Source organism: Drosophila montana, unplaced genomic scaffold, assembly GCF_035044405.1.
Source record: "Drosophila montana isolate Dmon_TW-CO22-7 unplaced genomic scaffold, ASM3504440v1 contig_1407_1, whole genome shotgun sequence".
Lineage (NCBI taxonomy): Eukaryota > Metazoa > Arthropoda > Insecta > Diptera > Drosophilidae > Drosophila > Drosophila montana.
In genome coordinates, this window is record NW_026996359.1 from 29,493 (window position 1) to 56,127 (window position 26,635).

The 26,635-nt window shown below is 36.9% G+C and overlaps 1 protein-coding gene across 1 annotated transcript; it reads right to left on the bottom strand.

The window, feature by feature from the left end:
* Bsg (immunoglobulin domain-containing protein Bsg) lies at window positions 1–26,505 on the bottom strand. Its single transcript, XM_064681518.1, has 8 exons — window positions 26,472–26,505; window positions 7,668–7,901; window positions 6,651–7,601; window positions 4,060–4,183; window positions 2,043–2,203; window positions 1,874–1,981; window positions 416–613; window positions 1–342 (listed from the first exon to the last, which is right to left on the bottom strand). Exons 1-8 carry the CDS (start codon window positions 26,488–26,490, stop codon window positions 206–208), a joined length of 1,932 nt encoding a protein of 643 aa, XP_064537588.1. The 5' UTR covers window positions 26,491–26,505; the 3' UTR covers window positions 1–205.
* Between the last annotated feature and the right edge of the window lie 130 nt (window positions 26,506–26,635).

Consider the following 26,635-nt stretch of genomic DNA (forward strand, 5'->3'; position numbering starts at 1 on the left):
TTGTGTGTGTGTTGTTTGTTTGTTGCGCATTTGCGAATGCAGCTTCAAACGTCTTTAATTTGCAGTTTTATTAACTAAAGTGTAAATTTTTTGCTGCATTTCAAAATGTTGTTACAATTATTTGGTGTTGTTGTTTGTTGTTGTTGTGGACTGCTTGTTGTTGTTGTTGTTGATTTCTTGTGTGGTTGTTGTTGTCGTTGGCAACTTACTGTTCTTGGGGATCAGTATCACTCTCCTCCAGCTCGCTCTTGTTGCGTCGCTTCTCGTAGATGAGAATGATGAGGCAGAGAATCAGGACCTCGGCGCAGATGCCCAGGAAAGGCCACAAGGCGGCGAATTTGCCTGGCAACAGGAAAAGAAACGAAACATATATATAATATCGATCTGGCTAATATCAGCTGCATATAGGACTCACCCTTAACACGAACGGTTGTAAAATCGGTGGCAACGGTGCTATTGCCAAAGTCATTGGCCTCGTTACGTCCGTGGCACTTGAACTCGCCTCTGTCGTCGAGGGTCACGTTCTCGATCATTAGAATTGCATTCTCAATTTTATTATCATCCGATTTTAGTATATAACGATCTGTGCTGTTTGTTATATTTGTGTAATTGCCTGCCAAAAAGAAATGTAAGAAATCAAAAGTTAATATCAAAATTTGTTTAAGTTAATTTCATTTGCACAAACATTTTTCTTTTATTTCTTAATGTATTTCATTTTAATTAAAAATATTATCCTTTCAATATCTTCCATAGTTTTGTCTTTCTTGTCAAGCCACAGAATATGAACTTCTTCTGTTGCTTCTTCTTTCTTTTACGAAGCATGCTGCGTTGCAATTCCCAACTAGTTCAAGCTTCGAGCAACTGGGCAGAGCATGTGCAAGCCTGTAAGGTTCGTGAAGTAGCCTAGACTAGCCCTGTTTATACCCTTGCAAGGGGTATTATGGTTGTGTCATTAAATGTGTAACGCATGGAAGGAAACATCTTCGACCCTAAGGTTCGTCTTTTTCTTGCAGGCAGTATACATATTGGAACTGGCCGGATCGGACCACTTTATCATATAGCTTCCTTAGGAACTATGGGTCGAAATGTAGATACTTGTATGGATAAACTCTGCATTTATTATCTTGACTATGCTTCCTACATATATGCAAAATCCTATCAACATCGGAGCACTGTATCATATAGGAACACGATCGATAAATAATTAGGTGCTGGCAACTTTTTAGTTTTTCAAGATATCTTGTTACTTTTTCAAGATATCTTGTCCAAACTGGACATTTATAAGTCTCACTATGCTTCTCATACATATACCAAAGCTTCTTAACATCGGACTACTATATCATATAGCTGCAATAGGAACGGAACGATCGACCGAAAAGTGGGTTCTGCTATGGAAACCTTTTTTTTATGTAGATAACTTGAGCAAACTCGACATTTATAAGTCTTACTATGAATATAATATATATATATATACCAAGTCTTAACATCGGACTACTATATCATATATCTGGCATATTAACGTTCGCTATGTCAACACATTCTATTTTCCCAAGATATTTTCATCAAGCTCAGCACTTACGAGCTTTACATTTGCAAGGCAACAAGGCAAGCTTACTAGAAAGTTGATTCATATAATTAAGTATCTAACTGAGCTTCGCTTCCTTTTGTTGTTAATGGAGAGACTTAAGAATATGAGAGAAGATATTATAGATCTGTTTAGCCGAAAATATAAAACATACTTTTTAAGCTTCCTCTGTATCGAGTTCAACTCTAAACTATATATATTTATAAGTTATATATAAAATGAATTTAAATTTGTGTTGTCGTTTTTGTTTAGCTTGAAGATATGTGGAAGATATGGAATGGCACTCACCAAAGCTCCATGACAATCGGGGATTGCTACCGACAACTGTGCAGGGGATCATCATTTTCTCACCCTCGACAACACCAGTATTTGAAGGCACTCGTACGACCACGCGAGCTAATTAACAATAATAATTAATTGATAATAATCAAATTTATTAATATTTGATGCGACTTACCGATCACGTGAATATCTCTGGACACGCCCTTGAACTCACAAGTATAGAGGCCGTCGTCGTGAGGTTCCGCTCTGTCAATTATGAACTTTCTTTCGGGATGGATCAGTTTGAAGCGACCTCTCAGACTTAGCACGTCCGTCACATTGACGCCATCCTTTTTCCTGTCGAAAACACATTGAGAATAAGTTTAAGACATAATGTTGTATTTAAGACACAATCGATAGTTGCGTCAACTCAAATATCGATAGTTTATAGTTGCTTGAACACAAATATCGATAGTTTTCTGAATGTAAATAGTCGCTTGAACACAAATATCGATAGTTTACTGAACAAGTTCTGCCTTACGAAAAAAGTCCTTAAAGTTATCGATCATGGGGTCATATGTTTATCGATTAAAGCCTTCTTCTGTTATCTGGTTAAAACTATCGATAACTGCTCAAACAAGGTTTTGGCTTTCGATATAAAGTTTTTGAACTATAAATAATCATATATTGTCATATGTTTATCTATTATTTTATATTCAATTAAAGCCTCCGACTGCTATCTGGCATAAACTATCGATAACTGCTTTAACTATCGTTCACATTAGTACGAACTCTTTACAAACATTTTGCTTATTGATTTTCTACATTGGATTACGGCTGTCTATTAATCGACTTTCAAGGCTTGAGTAATCGATAAAAATATAATGATTGAACGATATTTTCGATGAGTGTGCGAACTATTTATTTTATCCTTTTTCCCGGAATACGTAAGTGTTTTGTAATCGTTGGAGAAGGACTACTCCTATTGTTGGAAGCAGAAGGACCTCTTCTCTCGTTAGCCAAATTCCAAATTCCTTTTGTTTTCGTCAAGAACTTTGGTGGCAATTATTCAGGACTAATTCAACATGAGGCACGCACGCAAAGCGTCGGACCTGGCCAAGGCCCAGGCCCGGGTCCGGGTCCGGGCCCAAGCCCCGAGACCAGGCGACCGACACAAAGTGTCATTACCATTACGAGCCTGCTTCACACTCGCACACACACCCGCGCACACACTCGCACAAACTAGAGTCGGAAGAGGCCCACTCCCGGCAAGCGGGCACAAGTCTTTCCGTCACTTTTTGGTACAAGCCCGCATTAACCCGTAACCCGTAACCCGTGTTCCTCCAAACTATGCTATGCTATGCTCTCCAGGTTACGTCAGTCAAGTGGTCGGTTAGGGGGCGGGGCGGGGGGTTGTTGGTGGGTTGGCGGTCGGCAACATAATTAAGCAAAAGTGCTTAGCTGTGCCATATTAAAATGATTGCTCTTATAACTGCCAACTAGTATGCTGAGCCAGGGGAGCTGCCTGCCTGCCTGCCTGTCTGTCTGTCAGTTCCTGTTGGCCAGTGTTGTGCAACACTGCTAGAAATTCGTTACAGTTTTCAGTGTTTCTAAGGGCTTCAAATTGCAACTAGTTGTGGGATTTAATTCAATTTTCCCCATTTAAGTTAACAAATTCAAGTTTTTCTTCTGAAATTGACAACTAAATAATCCCAAATTTCTTGGCCAGTGTTGCGCAACACAGCAAGAAATTCCTTTCAGTTTTCAGTGTTTCTTGTTCAAGTTTTTCTTCGGAAATTGACAACAAAATAATCCCAAATTTTGTACAGTATGAGTTTCTTTTTGCTAGTGTTGTGCAACAACAAATTCTTATCAATTTTAAGTTTTTCTAAAGGCTTTTATTTGCAACTAGTTGTGGGAATTAATTCCATTTTCTTGTTTAAGTCAACAAATTCAAGTTTTTCTTTGGAAATTGACTGCAAAATACCCCAAAATTTCTTGGCAAGTGTTGTGCAACACTGCAAGAAATTCTTTTCAGTTTTCGGTGTTTCTAAATGCTTCAAACTACAATTAGTTGTGGGATTTACTGAAATTTTCTCATTTAAGTCAACAAATTAAAGTTTTTCCTTTGAAATTGGCATCAAATTAAGCCCAAATTTCTTACAGTATACGTTATTGTTGGGTGTATTTAATTTGGATTTACTTGGACTTACCATATGAGTGGATCATCGGACTCCACATTTTTCACATTGCAGCTGAGCACAAGCGGCGTTCGGATATCGTAAAATCTCATTTGACGCTCCACATGGTCATAATTTGGCACCAAGGAATCTGGCCCTGAATTTGAAAAGGATGACATGAGCGAGAGAGAGAGAGAGAAAATAAACAAGAGAGAAGACATGAAAATTAGTGCAAATATTTACCAATAAAAATATATATACAAATCGTATGTAATATCAAAGAGTAGGAGAGGCAACAACGTTTACATAAATAAATGCTTAAACAAATTTATATCTAAATAGTTATGCATATCAAAAAAACGAAGAGAAAAAATATAAATAAATATATGGTCTGAATAGTATGGCATAAATATTACGAGTATTTGTAGATAAATTCGAGAGGCGAGCGCTTAATATATATGAGAGGTACGGGTAGAGCTAGGGGTACGGGTAGGCGTAGGGGTTTCTGTGGGCGTGGCTAGCGCAGGTTTCTTTATTCGTATTTGTTTTTTGGGGTTCTGAGAGCAAGAAATGAGCTGAGATGTTGTTTCGATTTTGTCAATTGGACACTTTTCAAAAATCTAATTAACGAGTACTTAACAATTAAATAAAATTAAAAGCTAAACAACTGCAACTTAAGAAAAATTGTTACACACAATTTCTAGTTGTACCAAAAAAAATAAATATAGCTATATAAATGGCAAAAACGACACAATTTGAATTACAAAAATTCAATAGTTTATTAAAGGGCCCACATATATAAATAACCCAAATAGTAAAAAGAAACTAAAACGATTGAAATAAATAAAAACAGCATACAATAATTTGTTTATTGGTGAATTTCGAATTTTATTTCGCCTAAACATACATATGTAGTTATATATTTGTAAAATGATATTTATTTTTTTATATATATATTTCATTTAACTTGGACTGAAATCAAATAAATTTGATTTACGCGACGTATATGTAATTTATGTAAATGTATTTAATTCGTTTTTCGGTAATTACAATAATTAATTTAATTACTTTTAAAATTAGCTGCAAATGGAGCAATAATCGTTGTTTGGTATTTAAATACTAAATATTGTCTATCGAAATGCGCAAAGCAAGGCAAAGGCAAAGGCAAAGCAAAAGCAACAGCGAACAAATTCGATAACCGATAAATTGTTGGCATAACACACATACATATATGCATGTATTCGCTTTTTCCTTATCGGCAAAAAAAGAGAGAGAGAAACGAAAATAAAATAATAAAACAAAAGGCAATAAACATAAGGTCGCGGTTACACAGCCATTGGGGCTAAAGCAACACGGCTTATCACAAGCGGCTGAGAGCCAATTCAGAATTACACATGAATTTAATATGCGTCAACAAAATGGCTGCCAATCAATCAAATTCAAGATATGCAGGCAGATAGAGCGAGAGAGTGAGAGAAAGAGAGAGAAAGAGAGAGAACGAGTAGAGCGCTGTGCACCTGCCACCGGTGTGATTCAAAATCAGAGGTAAACAACTTAAATATATAAATTGAGTAAAATATATGTATATATATATATAGCAACAATGACAACAACAATAGCGACACACACAAATGAAATCCAAAATTGTTACACATAAATAAATCAAAATATATGTCAAGCAACAACTATTAAAAGCAAAACTTAAAGTTTGCCTGTATTTATCATGTATGTGTATGTGTGTGAGTGTGTATATGTGTGTGAGAGGGGGAACAAGGTTAAGTAACGGCGAATTGTCAAAGCCTGAGAGAGCTATCGAGCGATTAACGATTAACAACACCAAAATAGTCTGACGATGTGGGAGTTTGAGCAATGTGAGACGTGCTGATAACGATAGAGGAGAGCGAGAGCGGAGCGAGAGCATGGCAAGCGAGTACGGGCAAAAGAGCGAGGCTTAGACGAAAAAAAACTGGACGAAAGTGAGTTTTAATGCGAGCGCAATGTGTGAACTTGCTGATGTTGTTGTTGTAGAGTCAAACAAAACAACAACAAAACGAATGACTGACTGAAGGGTTTATTGGAGTTTGTATGTTTGTGTAGTTTGATTGTAAATGATCGCTCAGTTCACTTAAGCGGTTCAGTGAACCAACAAATTGTTTACTTGAGTTTCAATTATCGTTCAGTACCAGTTCTAGTTCAAATTACTCACGTAGTTCACTTGTTCATGTGGAAGCATAGTTTGGCTACACTATGCAACAGAAATGAGCAAATTTCATGTGCTCATTTGTAATTTAATAAATTTGTTAAAAAAAAATCCAATGATCATAAACATAAACTATTCGTACTCAAATGAACTACTGCACAAACTTTGTACTCAAATATTTTTTCATAATTTTTATTTTTTTGCAAGTGTGTTGAAATGTTGGTCACCACACAAAGTATACAAATTGTGCTTGAGATTTTGAGTGAACTTTGAATTAGAGTGTTGTTTTATGTGTGTTTTTGAGTAACTTTTTTACTGACTGAGCTGGAGCTGCATAATGTGATGTTGAGTGGAATATGTATATATTATGTTGGTATGTGAGAGGTAATGTGAGAGTGTGTGAGTGTGTGTGTATGTGGCTCACCCTTTTTAATAGGCATGAACGTCTTGGGCTGCTGCTGCATTAACCCGAAGTTGTTGCTGTTGTAGCTGGTGGTCAGCGCGGTGGGCGCTGCTGTAACGGTACTACCACCACCCAACGCTGGCGGTATAAATTGCGGTGCATACGTCTGATATTTTTCATTGTAATGCTGCTGCGCTGGATGCTGCGCAGTCGGCTGATGTGGCTGCGGTGGCAGCGGCAGTTGAAAAGCGTTAAGTGCATGCTGCTGCTGCTGTAGCTGCTGCTGCACCTGCTGCTGCTGATGGTGCGCATGATGATGCGCCGTGGCGGTGCTGCTGCCGACTGTGGCAGAGGCAGCGGCAGCAGCGGTGGCGGTGGCGGTGGCAGTGTCCATTGACGACGGGTGGCGATAATGCGGCAGCGTCTGATTGTACAGCTGTATGGTGGGCGGCTCGGGTGGCGCCACCGTATGCTCCAGCAAAGTGAGACGAGGCGGCGGGAAATCGGGTGGCGTGGCCGAATAAATGCGATGAATGGAGCCCATGCCGCCGCCGACGCCTTGGCCCGCGCTCGTTGCGTGCCACGGCAGCGTGGTCAGATCGTTGTATTTACGCGTCGGCGCCGGCGGCTCATAGCCAAAGCCAAAATGGCTGCCATAGCCGATGCTGGCGTTGCCCAGATGCTGCTGCTGATTGTGCTGCTTATGCGTGGGCGCTGCCGGCAGCTGCGGCAGCTGCTGCTGCTCCTGCCACGTGCGCGTAAAGATCTCGTCCGGCGAGCTGGGCGTCAGCTCGTCTATGGTCCGATAGCCGCTCTCTGTGGGCGACTCCTGCTGCTGCTGCTTGCTGCGCACGTGCAGCATGTGGTAGCCGCTGTTGTGCCGATAATTGTTGTTGTTGCACTGATAACGGCCCTCGTGCACCTTGAGAGCGTGCCGCACCTTCAGATGTGCCTCGATTTTGTGCTTCTCGCCTGAAGAGTTGTTGTTCCTTAATTGGCTGCTTCTTCATCTTCTTCTTCTTCATCAGCTATACTCACCCTCAATGGCGCTCTCCGAGAGCGTGTACGCGTGCTCGTCGTGGCCGTGCCGCAAATTGTGCCGTGTTATCGACTCGCCATTCTTCAGCCAGTGTATCTTCTCGGTTATCGGTATGACACAGGTTATCGAAAATGGCTCGCCGATATTCACGTTCGCATCGCCATAATAAACAATCGGCGCTGTCGCGAGTGCAAACTCTGCCGACTCGTCGCTGTCATTCGCAATGACACTCGCTGCATTTGCATTTGCATTTGTTTTTATTCGAAATTCATTTCAGGTCACAAATTTGCATATACATATATATATATAAAACACACACAGAGCAAAAAGGTTACAACAAATCGATATTTTCAAATAGCGACAAAGAAGGGGGTGGGGTGAGAGGGGGGGGAGTGGGGCAGCACAACACAGTGTAGGCGATCGCAATTGAAAACCATAATCGAAAATCAAGAAAACATTAAACAATTAACAATACCAAAAGAAATAAACGACTATGTGGACTGTTTTTGCCAGGTTTAATTAGTCTTTTACAATCATCCATTAAATATGCTTACGATCCGATACGATTTGTGTCTGTGTGTTTTTTTATCGGTTACTTTTGTTTGCTTTTTTTTCGTTTTTATATGTGTTTCCAGTATTCGGATTATTTGATTTCAGCGCCAAGTTGCAAAAATATTTATGTATGCATCAATTTATCTATTCTAAATGTGTCGTAAATCTTAAAAAACCAAATTTTGAAAAAACCAATTACCGAACTGAAGCAACAAAATTGAAATTATAAATAAATGGTGTGTGAATGATTCACTAATTAACCTAAAATGTTTTGTTTATTTTGTAGAATGTTTAGTTGGTTTTAAATCTTATATGTAAGGTATTTAACAATTAAGTTATTTCGATAACTATCGATACGTATCGATGTACATCAGACGCTTTAATTAGATTAAAAGTAATCGATAATTATCGAAGACCTGTGCTAAAATTAAAAAGCTTTGTGTTCGAGTCTACAACCCTTTGAATTGCAATTATAATTAAGCTAAGTTATCGATAAATATATATATACATATATAGCAAATGCTGCATAGGCATCGACTTTATATTTTCTTTTCAATTAATACTATATTTTCTTTTCTGTACACTCATCTCGGGTCCAAGCCCTGCCTTCACATGCTGACAACGTGATTTTGATATTGTTTCATTATACAACACTGGACTGTGACAATTAACGTATGTCCGACTTCTGACGCAAACCATTTAAATTCATCATCAAATTGATTAAAATCAACTCGTCATTCTGTAGGGCACAAATGTCGGTACATTCATACATACATACATATCTATGTATATATGTATGTATGTGGTCATATCTACATAACGGTCATTGGGGGTGACGTCAATGCTGTCCAGTTTGAACTGCAAACTCCTAAGCCTTGATCGCACACACTCACTCACTCGCTATATAACTGTATATACACAGTTAGTTGGCCATGTGCCGCTTTTTTTGAGAGCAAACGAAAATATTTTATCAGCCAAATGGCTTATCAGAGCAACGGTAACGGTAACAAGTACTTTTGTTGGCAACAAATAAGGAAAGGCTAATGTGATAATAAATTTGTTGGCTTGTTGATTGTTGCCCGTGCGAAATGATAAAGCCGCAATCTTATCAGTTGTTTCAACGAGCCAACGGACATAGTCTTTATGTGACTGCATGTCAACACAAAACTGGGTGATTAGACATGTGCACACACACACACATACATACATATATATGTATGTATGTACACATGAGTAGATGTGATTATTTGCCTTCCCTTTTCAGCTGACACTTTTATAGCAAATTAAGCGCAAAAAGATTGCACACAGCACAATTTCATTTACAAGCAACAAGAAGTCCCGTCTCCCTTGCACCCCCAGCTGTAAGCATTTTCGTCTGTTGCTGTCACTTTGGACAGCACTCAAACACACGCACACAAATTACATTAACATAGAGCATATTGCAGCGCAAAAGAGAGTGGGACGCGAAGCGTGCCGAAAAGTATTATAAATTTATACAACACCAACATACACACACGTGCGCGTATAACACACCTTAACATTTTTTGCAGCACGGCTCACGCTCACCACAAACACACACCCTCACTCTCTGCCCCTCTCTCTTTTGGGTTCTAAGGCTCTCTTTTTGTCTAGTTATACACTTGTAAGCCCAAATCGTTTAACCGCTGCGGCTGTTGCCGATTGTTGTTCTTGTTATTGTTGTTGTTGTCAGTGACAAGAAATTTATGGTTTATTGCTTGTTCATGTAGCATAGTTTTTGTCGCATTCCTTGTGCCAAATAGAAGAAAGAGCATGCGAAAGCGAGCGCCAACTAAAACTTTATTTAATCAAATTTATGGCTGCCAGCACATACATGCATGCATACATACATACATATGCATGTCCCTCTCGCACTGCCGGCCATCGCAACAGATGAATAGCGCACTCGTGACATATTGTTATTGGCATTTGTTCGCATGTGTGTGCTTTGTGTGTGTGTGTGTGTGTGTGCTAACGCTCATTACATTTTCATTTTAAATGTTCGTTTTGGTTTTATTATTTTTTAATGAACGCATTGAGCTTTAGTGCAACAAATGGCCCCCTTGTTATTGTTGCAGTTGAAAATGTTATAGCCAAAGGCAATTAAAATATTTACACAGAGAATTTGCGAAAAATATAAAAAAAAAAAACATAAATGCCGCTACACCGAAAACAAAGTGCGCTCATACAGAGAATTTTCAACAAGCAATAAGAAAGAAAAAAAAAAAAAAATTAATTAACACGAAACAAAATTGATTGCGCCTATATTATGTAATTGTCTGTTTATGCGAGTGTGTGTGCGTGCGTGTGTGTGTGTGTATATGCTTTTATTTTTAGCAGGCGTTGTGCACGTGAAAGCACACAGTTTGAGAGGCATGTTGTAAATGATTTTTAATGACACTGGTGAGCGCAATTTTGTGTTGAAGGTTAATAAAAATAGAAAAAATAAAATATATTTTATAAAAATAAATAAAATAAATGCAGTGATTAATGATACAAGGCGCCAAGTGCATACAGATGCATGCTTATGGGCCTTCGCTGAAAAACGCCAACCGTGACTAAAATCTAAACAAGCCAAAAGCTCGGTTACACCCAATTGCGCAATACTCTGTGCACTCTAATCTGATCGATTGCCCAATTGCTCGATACCCTGTTCACTCTAATCTTATCGATTACCCAATTGCTCGATATTTTGTGCACTCTGTTATTATCGATTACCGATACCTTGTGCACTCGGTAGCCAAAAGTCGAAAACATAACTAATATACTCCTTTGTCAGTTTGCGAACAGGGCATAAAATCAATTATTTCAAATATTTGATTTCTTTGTATTTCGTTTAATAGTTTTCGTGTGACTATCATGTCTGTGCAAGCACACACACACAGACACAAACACACATACACATATAGGCACATATTGCGACCAATCGATCGAATTGATCGGTCAGTGAACGCACAACGTGAAATTCATTAAGTAAATTGCACGAAACACGCCAATTAATTGCAAAACAAAGCAATTTCAATCAAAAAAAAAAAAAGTTAATAAATAAAAAGAATCAACAACTGCAACAACAACAGTTGCTGCAAAACAAATACGAATAAAGCGCAAATGCAAACAGAGCGAGCGAGAAGGCCAGTGACAGGCACGCAAGTTAAACAAAGAGGGGACGCTCTGTTGCTGCACTGTGCACTTGACAGAGTGCTGTTAACGAGGGGGCACAGCCCTTCTAGTAGAGAATATGAGAAAAACTAAGTGCCAACTAACCATTATGATTATCGTGCTTATCATAAACAGACGGACAAATTATAAATATTTAAATACGCAACCGAGTTACTCGCTAAAACAAACAAAAGCGTTTTAAAACGGGCTGTGGAATAAAAGAATAATATCAGCAGCAGCAGCTACGCCGACAGCGACTGCGACTGCGGCTGCGACGTCGAGTCATGTGTCAGGGCAGAGCGTGTGTATGTGTGCCTTATGCATGTGTTCGTGCTTGTGCGTGTATATGTGTGTGTGTGTGTGTGTGTGTGTGTGTGCGACATGCTGCTGGCTGCTGTAAATTGAAATAAAAAATTGTTTGTCTATTTTAAAATTAGCAATAGCAACCAAAATGAAAATGACTAGGCGTCTGAGCGTCCGTGTTCTATACACTCACTGCCGCTCTGCCCCCTCCCCCCCTTTCTCTCTCACACTCTCTCTCACGTGTGTGTGCGTTTGTGTATAAAAGTTTTGCAGTTTTTGCCCACAGCAACAACAACCAGTGCTGCCACGTTAACTTGTTTTCCGCATAATCTGGCATTAATCTAGCTTTGGCGGAACATTTTGATTTGGGACCTTTTCAAAAGGTCAAAAGTTGTAGACTCTATTTTATGTTATAGGCCAAATATTTTGTTATTAATCTATATATGGAAGGTTGCTTGAGTTAAAGCTTCTCAAAATTAAGAAGATAACTGAATAAATAAAATATCGAGTCATATATTCTGACTTCCTACACTGTTTCTTAGCTTTTTTCTAACCGTTTTTTGCCTCCCAAATCAAGCTAATTTAGCTTCTCAAAAGTTGGCAGCACTGACAACAACATGTATTAAAATTGTAAACGTATTAGAACGCAAGAACTTGAAAAATATATTTGATTTGTATTTTGTTGGCTTTTTCTGGCAATACACATTAAAGATTTAAGCAAACAAACATTAACAAAACACTTGTTTAACGTTTTCAAGTATGTTGAAAGCCAAAAAGAAAATAGAAAAAAAAATCAAATTATATACATATTTAGTTTGTTGTTGTTGTTGTGAACTTCTACGTCAGTCTGCGGCGACTGGTGTGTACATAAATATTCTGTTTGCCTTGCAGTTGTCTAATTAAACGAAATAAACATTAGCTAAATTTAATTTCCAGCTCTCAAGCGATTTAACTTGAACCAATTCGATTACCGCACAACAGTTGTGCAGCAACTGGAGCGACTGACTGTGTTGATGATCGCGGCGCACAGTTTGAGCAGCTTGGAATCGCAAACGTCAGCTGGCTGGGCTGGCGCATTGCTGATACAATAAATAATGCAGAGAAAACATGTCAGACAGTTTTGAATATTTCATACGGCCTTCTTCTTTTCTATTTTTTTTCTTCATTTGCTCGTGCCAGACATTTATGTCAATTATTATTGGCTTGGCACAATTGAAACCAACGCAAATTGATTCGAAGAAAACTAAATGGACACTAATACACACACACACACACACACATACACGTACATATATTTACATACAGACATATGTACTCATTTATTACACCCTCTTTTTTTGCTTTATGCGCCATTTTATTTATGTATTTATTGAACAACTTGTAAAAATACACACACACACACATATGCACTCACACGAAATACATTTACTGTCGAACTTTGAAGCCCGAGCAATTATAAATTGTCAAAGCCAATGAAGCGATAAAGCTTTGAGCGTCACCGCTCGCTCTTTGCCGCACTCTCTCTCTATCCACAAACAATTTATCAGGGGGCAGGGTGCAAATGAAATTGTAAAACAAAACAACAAAAGAGGACAAACATTGATCGCACAGGCTGGCAACTCTGTCACTCGGCAGCCGCAACGTCACAATGGAAAAATTTTCAGACAACCTCAGCAAAGTGAAAATATTTGAGCAAAAATCCGATTCTGACAAAAGCAAAAATGAAATGAAATGAAAAAAAAAAAACCCGCCTCACAGGACGGCTGATTGATGCGACAATAAGGACGAGGAGTGGGGCGGGGCGGGGGCAGCAGCTAGTGACGTTTGTGACGACTTTTTTTGCTTTGTTTTTGTTGTTTGTACTTGGCGGCGGCGGCGATGGCCAGCGCTGAAAAGCTGAGCATACAACAACAACAAAAACAAAAAGCGCCGCCAGACAGTCAGACGAACATATAATACATATTAATACTCAGAAACTCACACACACACACTCGCTCACTAACACATCAGACACACGTATGTGTATATGTGTAGAGTCGGACTGTCTGCATGCACAGTGGGCCACACGCAATTGTCTTCAAGTGCAAAGAAAACTTGACATTTCGACAACAACAAAAAATGCATGCATAAATGTTTTCAGTTCGTTTTGTTGACACATATATATAAATATATATATATATATATATATATATTTGTATATTTATATACAGACGAACAGACAGCCCGCATACACACGTGTATATAAACATTTATTGTTCTCACGCAAAAATTTATTTATATTTATTTTTAAAATTATATATGAAATGTATATAGTACATATACAATACAAGTTGAACAAAAGCAGACGCATATGCATATACACACATGTGTACGCGTGTATGTATGTATGCATGTATATTTATCTGGTGTAGTATAAGTGCTTGTGTCTGCCTCTAAATAGGCGATGTGTGAACTTTTAGCTTTTGTCAGGTGCCTGCTAATGAAAGCGGGGGCGCTAAGAGCCTGAATGGGCTGGGCAAACTCTGGGCCAGGGCCACCACATGCCATAGATAAGAGTATAAATACAAAAACGTTTCTCTACCCACTCTCTCTCTTTTTATCTCCCTCTCCCTCTCTCCCTCTCTCTCGCTCTGTCTCTCTATTTCCCATTTGGCTTCTACTAGCAACAATTTCGTGTTGTAAATTAGCATGAAACGCAGCAGAGCCATGCGAAAGGTGCAATTCACTGATATACCAATACATATCCATACGTACAGTGAACACTCGCTTAAACGAACAACAGACATGTTTCAAAACTATTTTGGTAAAGAATAATATGAAATAGAAGACTTTTTCAACTGTTTTTTTAATTTTTAAAGAATTTTATATGGTTTTAGCTTAAGGTACAATATGGAGAGTACAACATGGAGAGTCAATAAGTAGAGTATAATTTGGAGAATACAATATGGAGAGTACAATATGGAGAATACAATATGGAGAATGAAATATGGTGAATACAATATGGAGAATGCAATATGGTGAATACAATATGGAGAGTACAATATGGAGAATGCAATATTAAGAGTACAGTATGGAGAGTACAATATTCTCCATATTTTGTACGCTTTCAGTCAAAATAGCGTCTATCCAAAGTAGGGCACATGGATATAAATAATAATTGCCCAACGAGAAGAGATATGGGCCAAAGAAGAAGCTGTTCGTTTTGTAAAAGACGCACTGTATTACATTTAACTGTAACGTAAATATGTGTGTGTGTGGGTGTGTGTGTGTGCATTGCTCTGTTTAAGCAGTCATTATCTGGCACGACCGGAAACACAGAGGCAACCTCTATAGCAAAATGTACCAACCATTCCGAGTTGCAAGCAATGCAGAAAAGCATTCAGAATACAATATGGTCACGCCCACGCAAAAAGTGGGCGGCTTTTCTTTGTTTGTGACGCAGCAATGGCAACAGCAACAAGAACAACGAGAAGAAGCAGCAGCAGAAAAACAACAACAATGAATGACGACGTCGACGACATTGAAAGGGAAATTACATTTCATGTTTATTGTCTTTATAAAAATAATATTTTCGCAGCACGCCGACAAAACCCACCGCAAGTTTCTCAATAAGCAGAAGTACATCTATCATATATAAACATATAAATAGATTCAACTCGGGCGTTAAGTTATAAATTAAAAGTGAAATCGGGCTAAAAATCTTTATAGTTAATCATAGAATAAAGGGAAACTAAGTTCTTTGCATAAGATTGTGATTAAACACAAGAGAGAACAACAAAAATGATTGGAAATCCTGATTCCTAAATAAAAAACAATAATAAGAAAACAATAATATTATGTATAATAATATTAATAATAATAATGATAATAATAATATATAATAATAATAATAATAATAATAATAATAATAATAATAATAATTATAATAATAATAATAATAATAATAATAATAATAATAATAATAATAATAATAATAATAATAATAATAATAATTATAATAATAATAATAATAATAATAATAATAATAATAATAATAATAATATATAATAATAATAATAATAATAATAATAATAATAATAATATGTATATATAATATAAATAATAATAGTTTGTAAAGTAACATTACTTTTACAATCCAATTTTGTGGCGCTTTTGAAAACTTAAAAAACTATCTTCAAGCAAAATATATAATAATGAGAATTGTAAAATAAGTCATAATCCTTTTAATAAAATAAAATCCTTATAATAAACATTATAAATAAAAGTATTCTGAAATTTCTAATTAGAATGAAATGCACATTTAAAATGAAATTCATTTATAAATAAAATTCACATTTTAAATGTAATTCATATGTAGAATCACAAAATGTGCACCACTGTGCAGAATACCTATATCCCTTAGAGTTTGTCTGTAATATCTGATATATATTTTAGAGTTTGTCTGTCCCTTAGATTTTGTCTGTAATATCTATATATATTTTAAAAGATTACAAATTCATATCGGTCTCTCATAGTTTGCCCCACTATAAAAGGCATTAAAATCAACTTCTTAGCTTTCCTTATAATGACTATGCTTTATATTCACATGCCTTAAATTCTCGAACATTTCACACAATTACTAAACAGCTTGCTCCACTGTGCGCTCTCATATTCTTCAACTATCGACCAAGGGCTGGCAACTTGGGCGAGCCGAAATTTAAATATTTGACATTTATTAATGTAATGAAAATGCCATTAAATAAACATGGCAAACCAAACAGGTAAGCTCCCGTGTACACACAATTCACAATTCCCCCCCCCCCTCCCCCTTCCCCATCCACTCCACTCCCTGCCGTTGATGTTCCATTGTGAAGTTCAAAAACCTGCGCTGTGTGTGTGGAAAAAGAACTCGTCAAATGAAAATGTGCGAAACACGGTGGCAGGCGAAAAAAAAACGGAAAGAAAGAAAAATATACCCTCACGGAAAGCCAACATAAACACCTGGACAACACGTGGTTTCGCTTTTTTTTGCCTACGCAATGTTCGCTTTGAAGTAACCAGAAATAACAGAAAATAGAAAAAAAGAGTTATTTGCCAATTGACGAAGCTCAAAATACCCTTACAGAAACAGCTACAAATGCACCAAATACGTTAAATGGAAACTTTCGGAATTGAAAATTTATCTTAAATATGAAATTCTTATTATTAAAACACTTTTCTTTTAACTGTTTTGTGTTTTTCAACTATTGTGAGCACGAAATTTAAAGAGAAAACTTATAAAATGAGTAACTTAACTTGAACATTATACTATACTATATCATTTACTTGGTGATATCAAAAAGGTTACATAATAATGCCTGAGGTTTATTTCATAAAAATAAAACTAATTGTGAAGCCATAGTTCCTATGAGATCTTTAAGATACAGCTACAGATACAGATACATACATAGATATAGATATAGTTATACACTTAGATATAGATATAGATATAGATATATATATAGAGTAAGATATAGATATAGATACATATAAAGGTATAGAAATATATATAGACGATATAGATATACATATATATAGATATAGATATAGATATAGATATAGATATAGATATAGATATAGATATAGATATAGATATAGATATAGATAAAGATAAAGATACAATAGAAGCTATTATTCCTATGTTAGGAGCCTAATGCATGTATTTCGATTAGTTTTTTTTCTCGAGATATCTTAAAAAACACAGAAGTTTTTAATAAAAACAAAGAAGTTTTTAATAAAAAAAAAGCACTATTTTTCCCATTTGTTTCCATGAGACCTAAATAATATAGGGGTACGATGTTAACAAGATATTACACAACATTTAGAAGCCCACGAAACTTCGTATATGGAAAGTTTGATCAATATATCTAAAAGATGAGTTCTTTGGCAGTTCTATAATAAAGTGCTCCGATATACTGGAAGATGCAAATGATATAGATCAGGAATATATATAGCTTTCTCCTTCTATGCGTTACACATGAGGTCACAAAATCAAAGTGCCCCGCTAAGGGTATAATATAACAACAGAACAGAACCAACCGCAACTACAATAAAAATGAAAAGAATACTTTATAATGCTGACCAGGCGGGAAGTGAGGGCGGGCCAACAACTCGATGTTCGTGATTCATATACAAAGTACCCCGGGCATACGAGTTTTTACTCACACACACATGTACACACACACAAACAGACACACACATGTGTGTGTACGTAGCGTGCAAAATTCACCGTTTGAAATATCAAAAGTTTTCCCAGCTTTCCATTATTTTACGTATGATTTCGTATATTTACGTAAACAATTCGAAAAAGCATTGAAAATATTGTACATAAAAAAAAAAACGAAAAAAAAGATAAAATTGAGAAAAACCGAAAGAAACATGTGCAAAATGAATCTGATAATCGCATAGATTAAATGAACACCTGAGTAAGCAATGCAACGCACTCTGAAATACACTTGATTCGAAATACTTAGATGAATAATACAATACAAAATCGAAATATTCATAAACCAAAGTTGTTAACTGAATGAAAAGCTGTTGAAAAGCATATCTAAATGGTTTGTAAACTTTTCATTGTAAATATCAACACGGAAGATATATATTGATTGATATATAGATAAATATATGTTTTTCCTGTTTTGATATTTACAGGAGATATGCAGGAGATTTATATAGATAGATAGATAGATAAATCTATAGATATCTATAGATAGATATATAGAGATAGATATATATATATATAGATAAAGATATCTCCTGTGTTGATATTTAGAGGAGATATACAGGATATGTATATACATAGATATATGCATATAGACAGATTTATGTAGATAGATGTATATAGATAGATATATAACCTATGTTGATATTTACAGGAGATATATAGATATATATATATATATATATATATATAGAGGGATATATAACCTATGTTGATATTAACCGGAAAAACACAAAGAAAAGCTTACAATTCATTCAGATGATATGTTATTCGACAAACCTTCCATACCTATACATCTATCTATATATATCGCCTAAACTAACTTATACAAATAATCCCTAATCCCCTTAAGTAAATATTTATCTATATATTAGACGTATTTGTTGCTGTAACATTCAAAGATCGATAATTCCTATTATTTGCTTGAATTAGTTATAAATCAATATTTCATGTTAATAAAAGTATAATAATATACTTTGGGCCTTCTCATAGTTAGCCTCAGCAGGAACAACAAGTGAAGTTAATTTAAAGTCTGCTCACAAAATCAAATGAAATAAAAAACAATCAACAACTAAAAAAAAAGACTCGAATAAAACACACCTTGAATGCGTCTGAGCGGGGGCGGGGGGCGTGAGACACATACATGAATAGAACACAGATGTGCAGCTAGCCGAGGGGCCAATAGATAGATAAACATATAGATAGATAGATAGATGGTCTGGCTAAATGTTAAATGGATAGTTGTGTTATGCTTAGAATAATAAATAGTTGCGACGGATGTGTGTGTGTGTGTGGGATAAAAGCATGGCAAAGGCTATTATGGAGAGAACCTCAAATGGCCAAAACGGTGTGTAAACAATGCAGTATCGAGTATATAGTATCGAGTATCGAGTATCGAACAGAGCAGAGCAGACTACCGGGTCGATGAGTTAATATAAACAAAAGTCCACGGACAGCGAATGAAACCGGCTAAAAGACGGTCCGCTTCTTACCTGGCGACCCTGTAGTAAAATGGCCCAAAGCAAAAGCACGGAAAATATAGAAGAATACGGAAAAAAAATCATCAGATTTAAACTAAAATACTAAAATGAACTTAATACATTTTCCTACTGTTGTTGTTGTTGTTGTTGGCTTTGGTATTTCTCTTTGCTGTTGCTTTTCTTTTTTGCAATTGTGTGGAAAATTGAAAATCAAATGAGCGCGCGGCGCATAGAAGAAGAAAATCATAGTGGGAATGCGGACAGCAGGCGAATGATGATGGAGGGGGAGGGGGAGAGGGGGAAGGTCCGAGTCTCAGTACGAACCCAACCCAAGCAACAACAATATAAACTATAAAAAGCAACACAAAAATATCGAAGCACAAGTACACTTAACTAAAGGCCAAAAAGATAGACAAAGACAATGAGCGAGAGAGACGAAGGGAGAGAGAGAGAGAGAGAGGGGGGGCAAGACACAGAGAGACAAAGAGAGAGAGAGTGAGCGAGCGGGCAAGACAAAGCTTGCTGGCCTCGGCGGAGGGGGGCGACGAGGAGGTGTGCTTACATTGTAAAAGAGAGAAAATAAAAAGCAAGCGAAAGGAAAGTGTTCGCTCAATACATGTGTGTGTGTGTGTTATACTATGTTCTATTATGTATGTATGTATGTGTGTGTGTCTGTGTATGTTTGTGCTATGGCAAAAACCCAGCAGAACTTTGGGGAATATTATTTTTCAATAAATACAAATTTTTTATGGGGTACATTTAAAAAAAAAAATTATGGACAACTCACGATTAGTGTACATAAAACTAAAACAATATGTTACTAATTAGCGCTGATAATGTCTATAAAAAAATAACAAGAAAGTAAGGTTATCCTCGGCACGCCGAAGATTTAATACCCTTGCAGACATTTGCCTTACGGCAAATATGTGAAAACAGTTAAGCTCGTAAAGACTGAGCTAGATCAAAAATATATTGGAAAACTGAGATATAGTGGTCCGATCCAACAGAAAGAGAGACCTCAGCTAAGTCTCAAGACGAAACAGGGAAACTAGTTTGCATAGAAAGAGACAGACAGAGGAACTTGGCTATATCGACTGTTGATACTGATCAAGAATATATACACTTTATGGGGTCGGACATGTCTCCTTCTATGCGTTATACATTTCGGGACAAAATTATAATACCTCTGCAAGGGTATAAAAACAAGGATTGTGCAAAAGAATCAATGGAAATATTAAAAATGTAAATACTATAATGCCCTAAAATACTAGAGGGAAAACAGAAGAGGCTTTTAGTCTGCAACTTTAACAAGAATGATGGGTTATCTTTGGCAATGTCATGATACATTCTAAGTTCGATCGAGATATCTCGAAAAACAGAAACATATTCTATACAAAATCAAATTATTTGGCCAATTCTTCCTCTAGAACCAGCTCAAGTTGATAAGATAAGATAATACTTATATATGTTTGGAGCATGACAGAGCTCGTATATGACAAGTTTGGTGAAGATTTCTTGAGCGATAAAAGAGTTTATTATACATATATATATTTTTTTTTAAATTTAATTTCAGAATATCCTATAATGCGCTGAGTATCTATATCAAGTATATATAAGTTAATCTCCGATGGGGTCTTAAAAAACGAAATAGGATCTTAGCATAGGAACTTAATTCAATGCATTTCATATCAAAAACTTATGTGAATTTATTTATTATCATCGATTTTATAAGATAACCTCGTTCTGTCTTCGGGACTTTAAAATGTTGGATTTTATATTCAGATCTGCCCATATATGCCTGACTAAAGCTTAATCCAATCCAATCTAGTAAAGTTTCACTTAGGACAACTTTAGGAACTGCCTAATTATCAGTTAAATAATTTAAATAAATTACAAAAGTATTTGATACAGTCGAAAATTGAAACAATTCCTTTTAGGGAATAACTTTCTTGCGTAAAGAACTAAGTTTTTGAGAGGTTTTGCGTTTCTATAGAAATTATATAAAAAAAAAACAATATTTAAAAATTTAGATGTCGTAACAAAAAATCAAGATGGAAAGCTTTAAATTATATAAATTTTAAATAGTATGCTTTAAATTATATATATTTTAAAAAGTATAATTTAAATTATTTAATATAATATAGGAGCAACATTTGTATACTGTATAAATATCAAATATGTAGAACTCGGCAGTTCGATAGTTCGGACAATGAAGTCCAAGAAGTAGGAAGAAATAACTAAATAGTTTTTTTTTAATATACAATCAATACTACGAATTTCAGTGCACTTGTCACGCTCAAAAGTTCTGCTGGGAGTCGAAAAATAAAAAAATAACTGTATTGAAATAGGCAAAGGCAAATGTGTTGTTGGCTTCGGCACCGGGCAATTAGGGCGTTTGGCTGGCCGAGGGCGGCGTTGCGCGGGGGAGGGTGGGGTCTGGGAGTTGACCACATACTATCAACATTTTTTTGTTCCCCATACATTTTTCTATTTGTTTTTGTTTTGTTATTGTCTGCAATTTCTGTTGCAGTTATGTACACTCACACACACACAGAGATAAAAGATGTATCGGCACATGGATACATATATATGTACGACATACAGAGAGCTTAAAGATAGGGTTTGCTTGGTTAATATTAATTGTTATTGTATTTATTAAATTAATTATTGATGTTGTTGTTGTTGTTGTTGGGTACTTACCAAATGATTGAGCATGAACCGCTAAAAATATCGAGAGGAATGAAAGAGCGCTAGCCAAGAATTTTGCCTCCATCTTTGGTATTGATCCGTGTTGTTGTTGTTGTGGTTGTTGCTGCTGCTGCTGCTTTTGTTGTTGTTGTTGTTGTGTTTGTTGCTTGTGTTCAACTGTTGTAATTATTTTGATGTTGTTGTTGTTGCGGTTGTCGTTTCAAATTGCTTGCATATTAAATTTGCATTAACTATTTGCTGATTGATTAATTATTTCTTTTCGGTTGCTTGTTTTTTTTTTATTTGTATTTGTATTAATTTTAATTTTTTATTATTTTTGTTTTGTACTTTATGCTTAACTTACTAGATCATTATTAAGATTAATTTATGTGTAGCTTTATTTATACGATTTGAATTTGTTTTCATTAATTATGCTTAACATTAATTTGATATTAGTTGATGTTGTTGTTGTTGGTTGGTTGGTTGGTTGGTTGTTTGTTTTTGTGTTTTGTTCTAACGATTCTTATCTTTCTCTTTATTTAACCAGCTCCAGCTTTTGTTCTTATTTCTTGTCGCTATTTTTTTTTTTATTATGTGGCAATAGAAAGAAAATTATAGAAATATTATTTCAACAAACAATTTCATATTTATTGCGCTCGCTTTGTTTCTTTGTCAATTTTAGTTTCTTTCTCTCGTTCGGTTTGCTTTGATTCTTCTGCTTTTTGCACAAAATTTAAAAATACATAAATTCACAGAATAAAGCAAAGCAAAGCAACATAGAAGAATGCCCGCGGCGTCTACAAGTGCGTGAGAGGGAGAGGGAGAAAGAGAAGCTAGCTCAAGGATGTGAAAAAAGCAGCAGCAGCAGCGGCAACAAACCCAACGGGAATTCAACTAAATATAAATTTCTTTAAAATGTCCACTCATTGTCTCTCTCTCTTTATCGCTTTCGACGTCAGCGTCAGAGTTGAATGCAGCACACGTGCGAACAGCGCAGAGTTGCGAGGGGATGAGGGGGGAGGAATGACAGCTGAACCTTTTGCTAATTTCTTATGTTTGTCGCGTTAAATCATTTTTGACGTTATTCATTTACATGCGTAGCCAAAAACGCTCTCTCTCTCTCTGCCTTTCCCTCACACACACACAAACAGACGCACGCACGCACGCACTCAGTGAAACTGGGGGTCGAGGAATTTTTGGCTGGTAAACCGAAAATGAAATATGCCACATTGACGTCCATGCAAAATGCTCAACGCAAATGCACTCAAAAATGAGTTCAAAACTAAAATAACGGCAACTGCCTGAATTTTTCTTTATATTTCTTTAACATTTACACAACATTTAACAACTACTACTAATACAGCACACTAACCAAAAGAATGGGCAAAAAACGAACACGGAACACAACAGAACGGAACAGCAACGTAAGCGCAAGCGTAAACGTAACGCAACGAAATCAGCGAGCAGACTGAACTAGCCGCTGTGCAGCAACCGAGCGAGTAGGCAAAAAGAGCAGAGCAACAAAAATTATAACAGGCTGAGGCTCGCTCGGCCAACGGTCGGCAGCGACGGCGACGGCGACGTCGTCATGGCTGACTGATAAAAGTCGTGCGGATTTGTTATTAGCTCATTGTTTTTGCTGTTGCTTTTGAGATTGAAATACTTTTGACAGCAGCGTTATCAGTAGCCGCAGCAGCAGTAGCAGCGGCAGCAACAACAATGACCGCAGCAGAATCAGCGGCAGTTTGTTTACCTCGCAGCGACGTGTATGCGGCGGCATTCGCAGCGAATGTTTCCGTCAAAATTTATACGCATATTCCATATACTCCACAATACATATGTACGTACATATATAAATATATATAAATACTTATATACACGGACATTAAGATAAAGTGCTCATTGCAGTATTTTATACAAATATACAAGTCGGCGACAACGTGAAACGTTCACGTATGACAGCCATGGACAAAGAGAGGCAACGTGCGCGAGGGGGCAACATGATGAGCTGCCTGAAAGCGGATGGCAGCGGTTTCGACATGATTTTTAGCTGGGTAGCTGCTAAGCTAATTTCGTTGCGTTAAAAACAAAAGACGCGCACACTCATAAAGCAACGCACAGCAGAAACAACAACAACGGCGACGCGTCATGTAATTTCATTTTTGTTTTCTAATCGCTGGTGAAAACTTGTAGAAGCAGCTGAGCGCGATAGACCAGGTATCGATGTGAGTCGAACTCGATATCGATTGGCGCGCCCAAGTCTGTGTATGTGTGTGTGTGTACTTATATGAGAACGTAGACCAGGCTGCAGATATCGATTGACAGTCCAACTCGATATCGATTGGCGCGCCTAAGTGTGTGTGTGTGTGTGTGCTTATATGAGAACATAACACTTTTGTTTGATAAAGTTTTGCCATTTATTGGCAAAGTTCGGACCACTTGCGAGACAAATTGCCTTTTAGCGCAGCATAACGTCATCGGATAGCCATGACTCAGTGTCCCGGTCATACTTTATTTACTGTTCACACACACACACACGCATTGCTGACTTACATGCAAACACGAGAACAAAAACAACATTGACGCAGTCGATGATGTGATGCTGGGCCGCAACTTTGAGCAATTAACAATCAGCGACAATCATAATTCCAAGGAATCTATGTGTATAAATATAGTATTTATTATGTCAATTTGAGCATCTAACTAATTTGGTATTAATTTTGTAGCAGACATCAGGTCACTCTACAATATACAGTTAGCCTTTTGCTAAGGATAACCTACAAAATGAATATATGTATGTACGCATATTAATATATGTACATATATTCACAAGCTAATTGATTTGATTAAGCTTAAAATGAATGAGAAGAAAAAACAATATTAATAACAATTCACGCGCCGCCTACACACAAACGGCGGCCGGATTGACTCCACGCTCAGCTCTAAAGTTAACACAAATGACTTTATAGTGTGCGTGCGGGTACGTGTACGTGTCAGGCTGGATGACGTGATTGTCTCTCAGAGCCCGCATATGATTAAAATGGAGAACAAGATAAAACTCTTTGGAGCAAAGGAGCAGCGCGTATTCTGCTTGTTGTTGATGATACGAGGCGTTCGCTAAGGCAGGGAATGGTGGGGGCGGCAAAGGCAGCAAAATACGCATGACACTCCTTGCCGCTGCCGCACACACACACATACACAAGCAAAAGCACGCGACACACAGACACGAGGTCACTCACACACACACACACACACACCCATACACGTTTAGGCGACCAGCCGCGCGTCCCCTGGTTGTCCTCACTCAATAGCAATTATTAGTTGATTTTTCCCAGCGACATCGGGGCACAAATATTAATTTGTGCGCCCAGAGGAGTCAATATACTCAACAATTTCAAGTCACGAGATGGAAACACAGACACACACATACTTCTATATCTAAATTGCATGTGTATGCGAGAAATGGCAAACGATGAGTATATTGAGCGCAAATATAGTAACGGGATTTTTGCTAGCTGCTCCCTCTTTTCTCCCATTTCTTTTATGTTTCTTCTTCTTTTTAGCCGCGATGACGACAGCGTGCGCGACGGTAGCAAAAGCAGCAGCGGCGGCGCCTTCGCCTTGCGCTTTTCAATAACATTTACATTTACACTTTGTACTATTTATGTAATAGTTTTTTTTTCAAACGCTGGCGAATTTCATCTAGCCAGTTGCAACCCGCTGCATTGCACCTGGCACGTATTTTCACCAAATTATGTATAATTCACTTTTTCGTTGCTTTTTTTTTGCAGCTGGGTTTTCATTCTTTTTTGTTTTACTACCAGAACTCTACACACACACATGCAAACGAGGCACGCACAAAAAACACACGCACGCACAACACACTACGCGACACACTCAATGACGAAATTCTTCGGAGAGCGTTGACAACTCTAGGTTCTAGCTCAAGCTCCTCCGCTTTCAAGTATATGTGCCTGTGTGTGCGTGCCTGCGTTTGCATGTGTGTGTGCGAGAATTCTGCTGCTGCTGCTTTTCGTCATAATTTTTGCGTTGGCATCGAATTTTAATTTTGCACGTGCTCACCGCACATTACTGTACACAAATTTGATAATTATTGCAATCGCACTTCTTTTAGCTGTATTATTATGAACTCTTTTGGAATTTACCTAGCACACAAAACACAAAAATTCGATTTTTTCCTCGCTGATATTTTCACGCGAATGACCTTACATCACACGCATACAATACACACACACACACGCGCCTGAAATTGTGGGCATTTATTGCCTGTCCAAGTTTGGTCGCACATTTTGCCCTTATAAAAATACTAAAAAAGTGAGTAGCTCTGGGAAACTATTGTTTACCAACACTGATACAGTACATCGATAACTATAGACCGTTCTCGATTGTTAATCAGGCGAGTTCATAGAAAAAGCGACCGTTATTAATTTAATTTTAACTCTTCTAAAATATTTTAGAATTTTGTTTTGAAAATTAGCAACATAAACCGTATTATGTATATATTTAT

Bases quoted from the DNA above. Each gene is read 5' to 3' on its own strand.
- Bsg (XM_064681518.1), bottom strand. The intron at 4,184-6,650 runs GTGAGCCACATA...TTTCAAATTCAG, and splicing joins GTTCATGCCTATTAAAAAGG to GGCCAGATTCCTTGGTGCCA. The intron at 614-1,873 runs GTGAGTGCCATT...TCTTTTTGGCAG, and splicing joins CCGATTGTCATGGAGCTTTG to GCAATTACACAAATATAACA.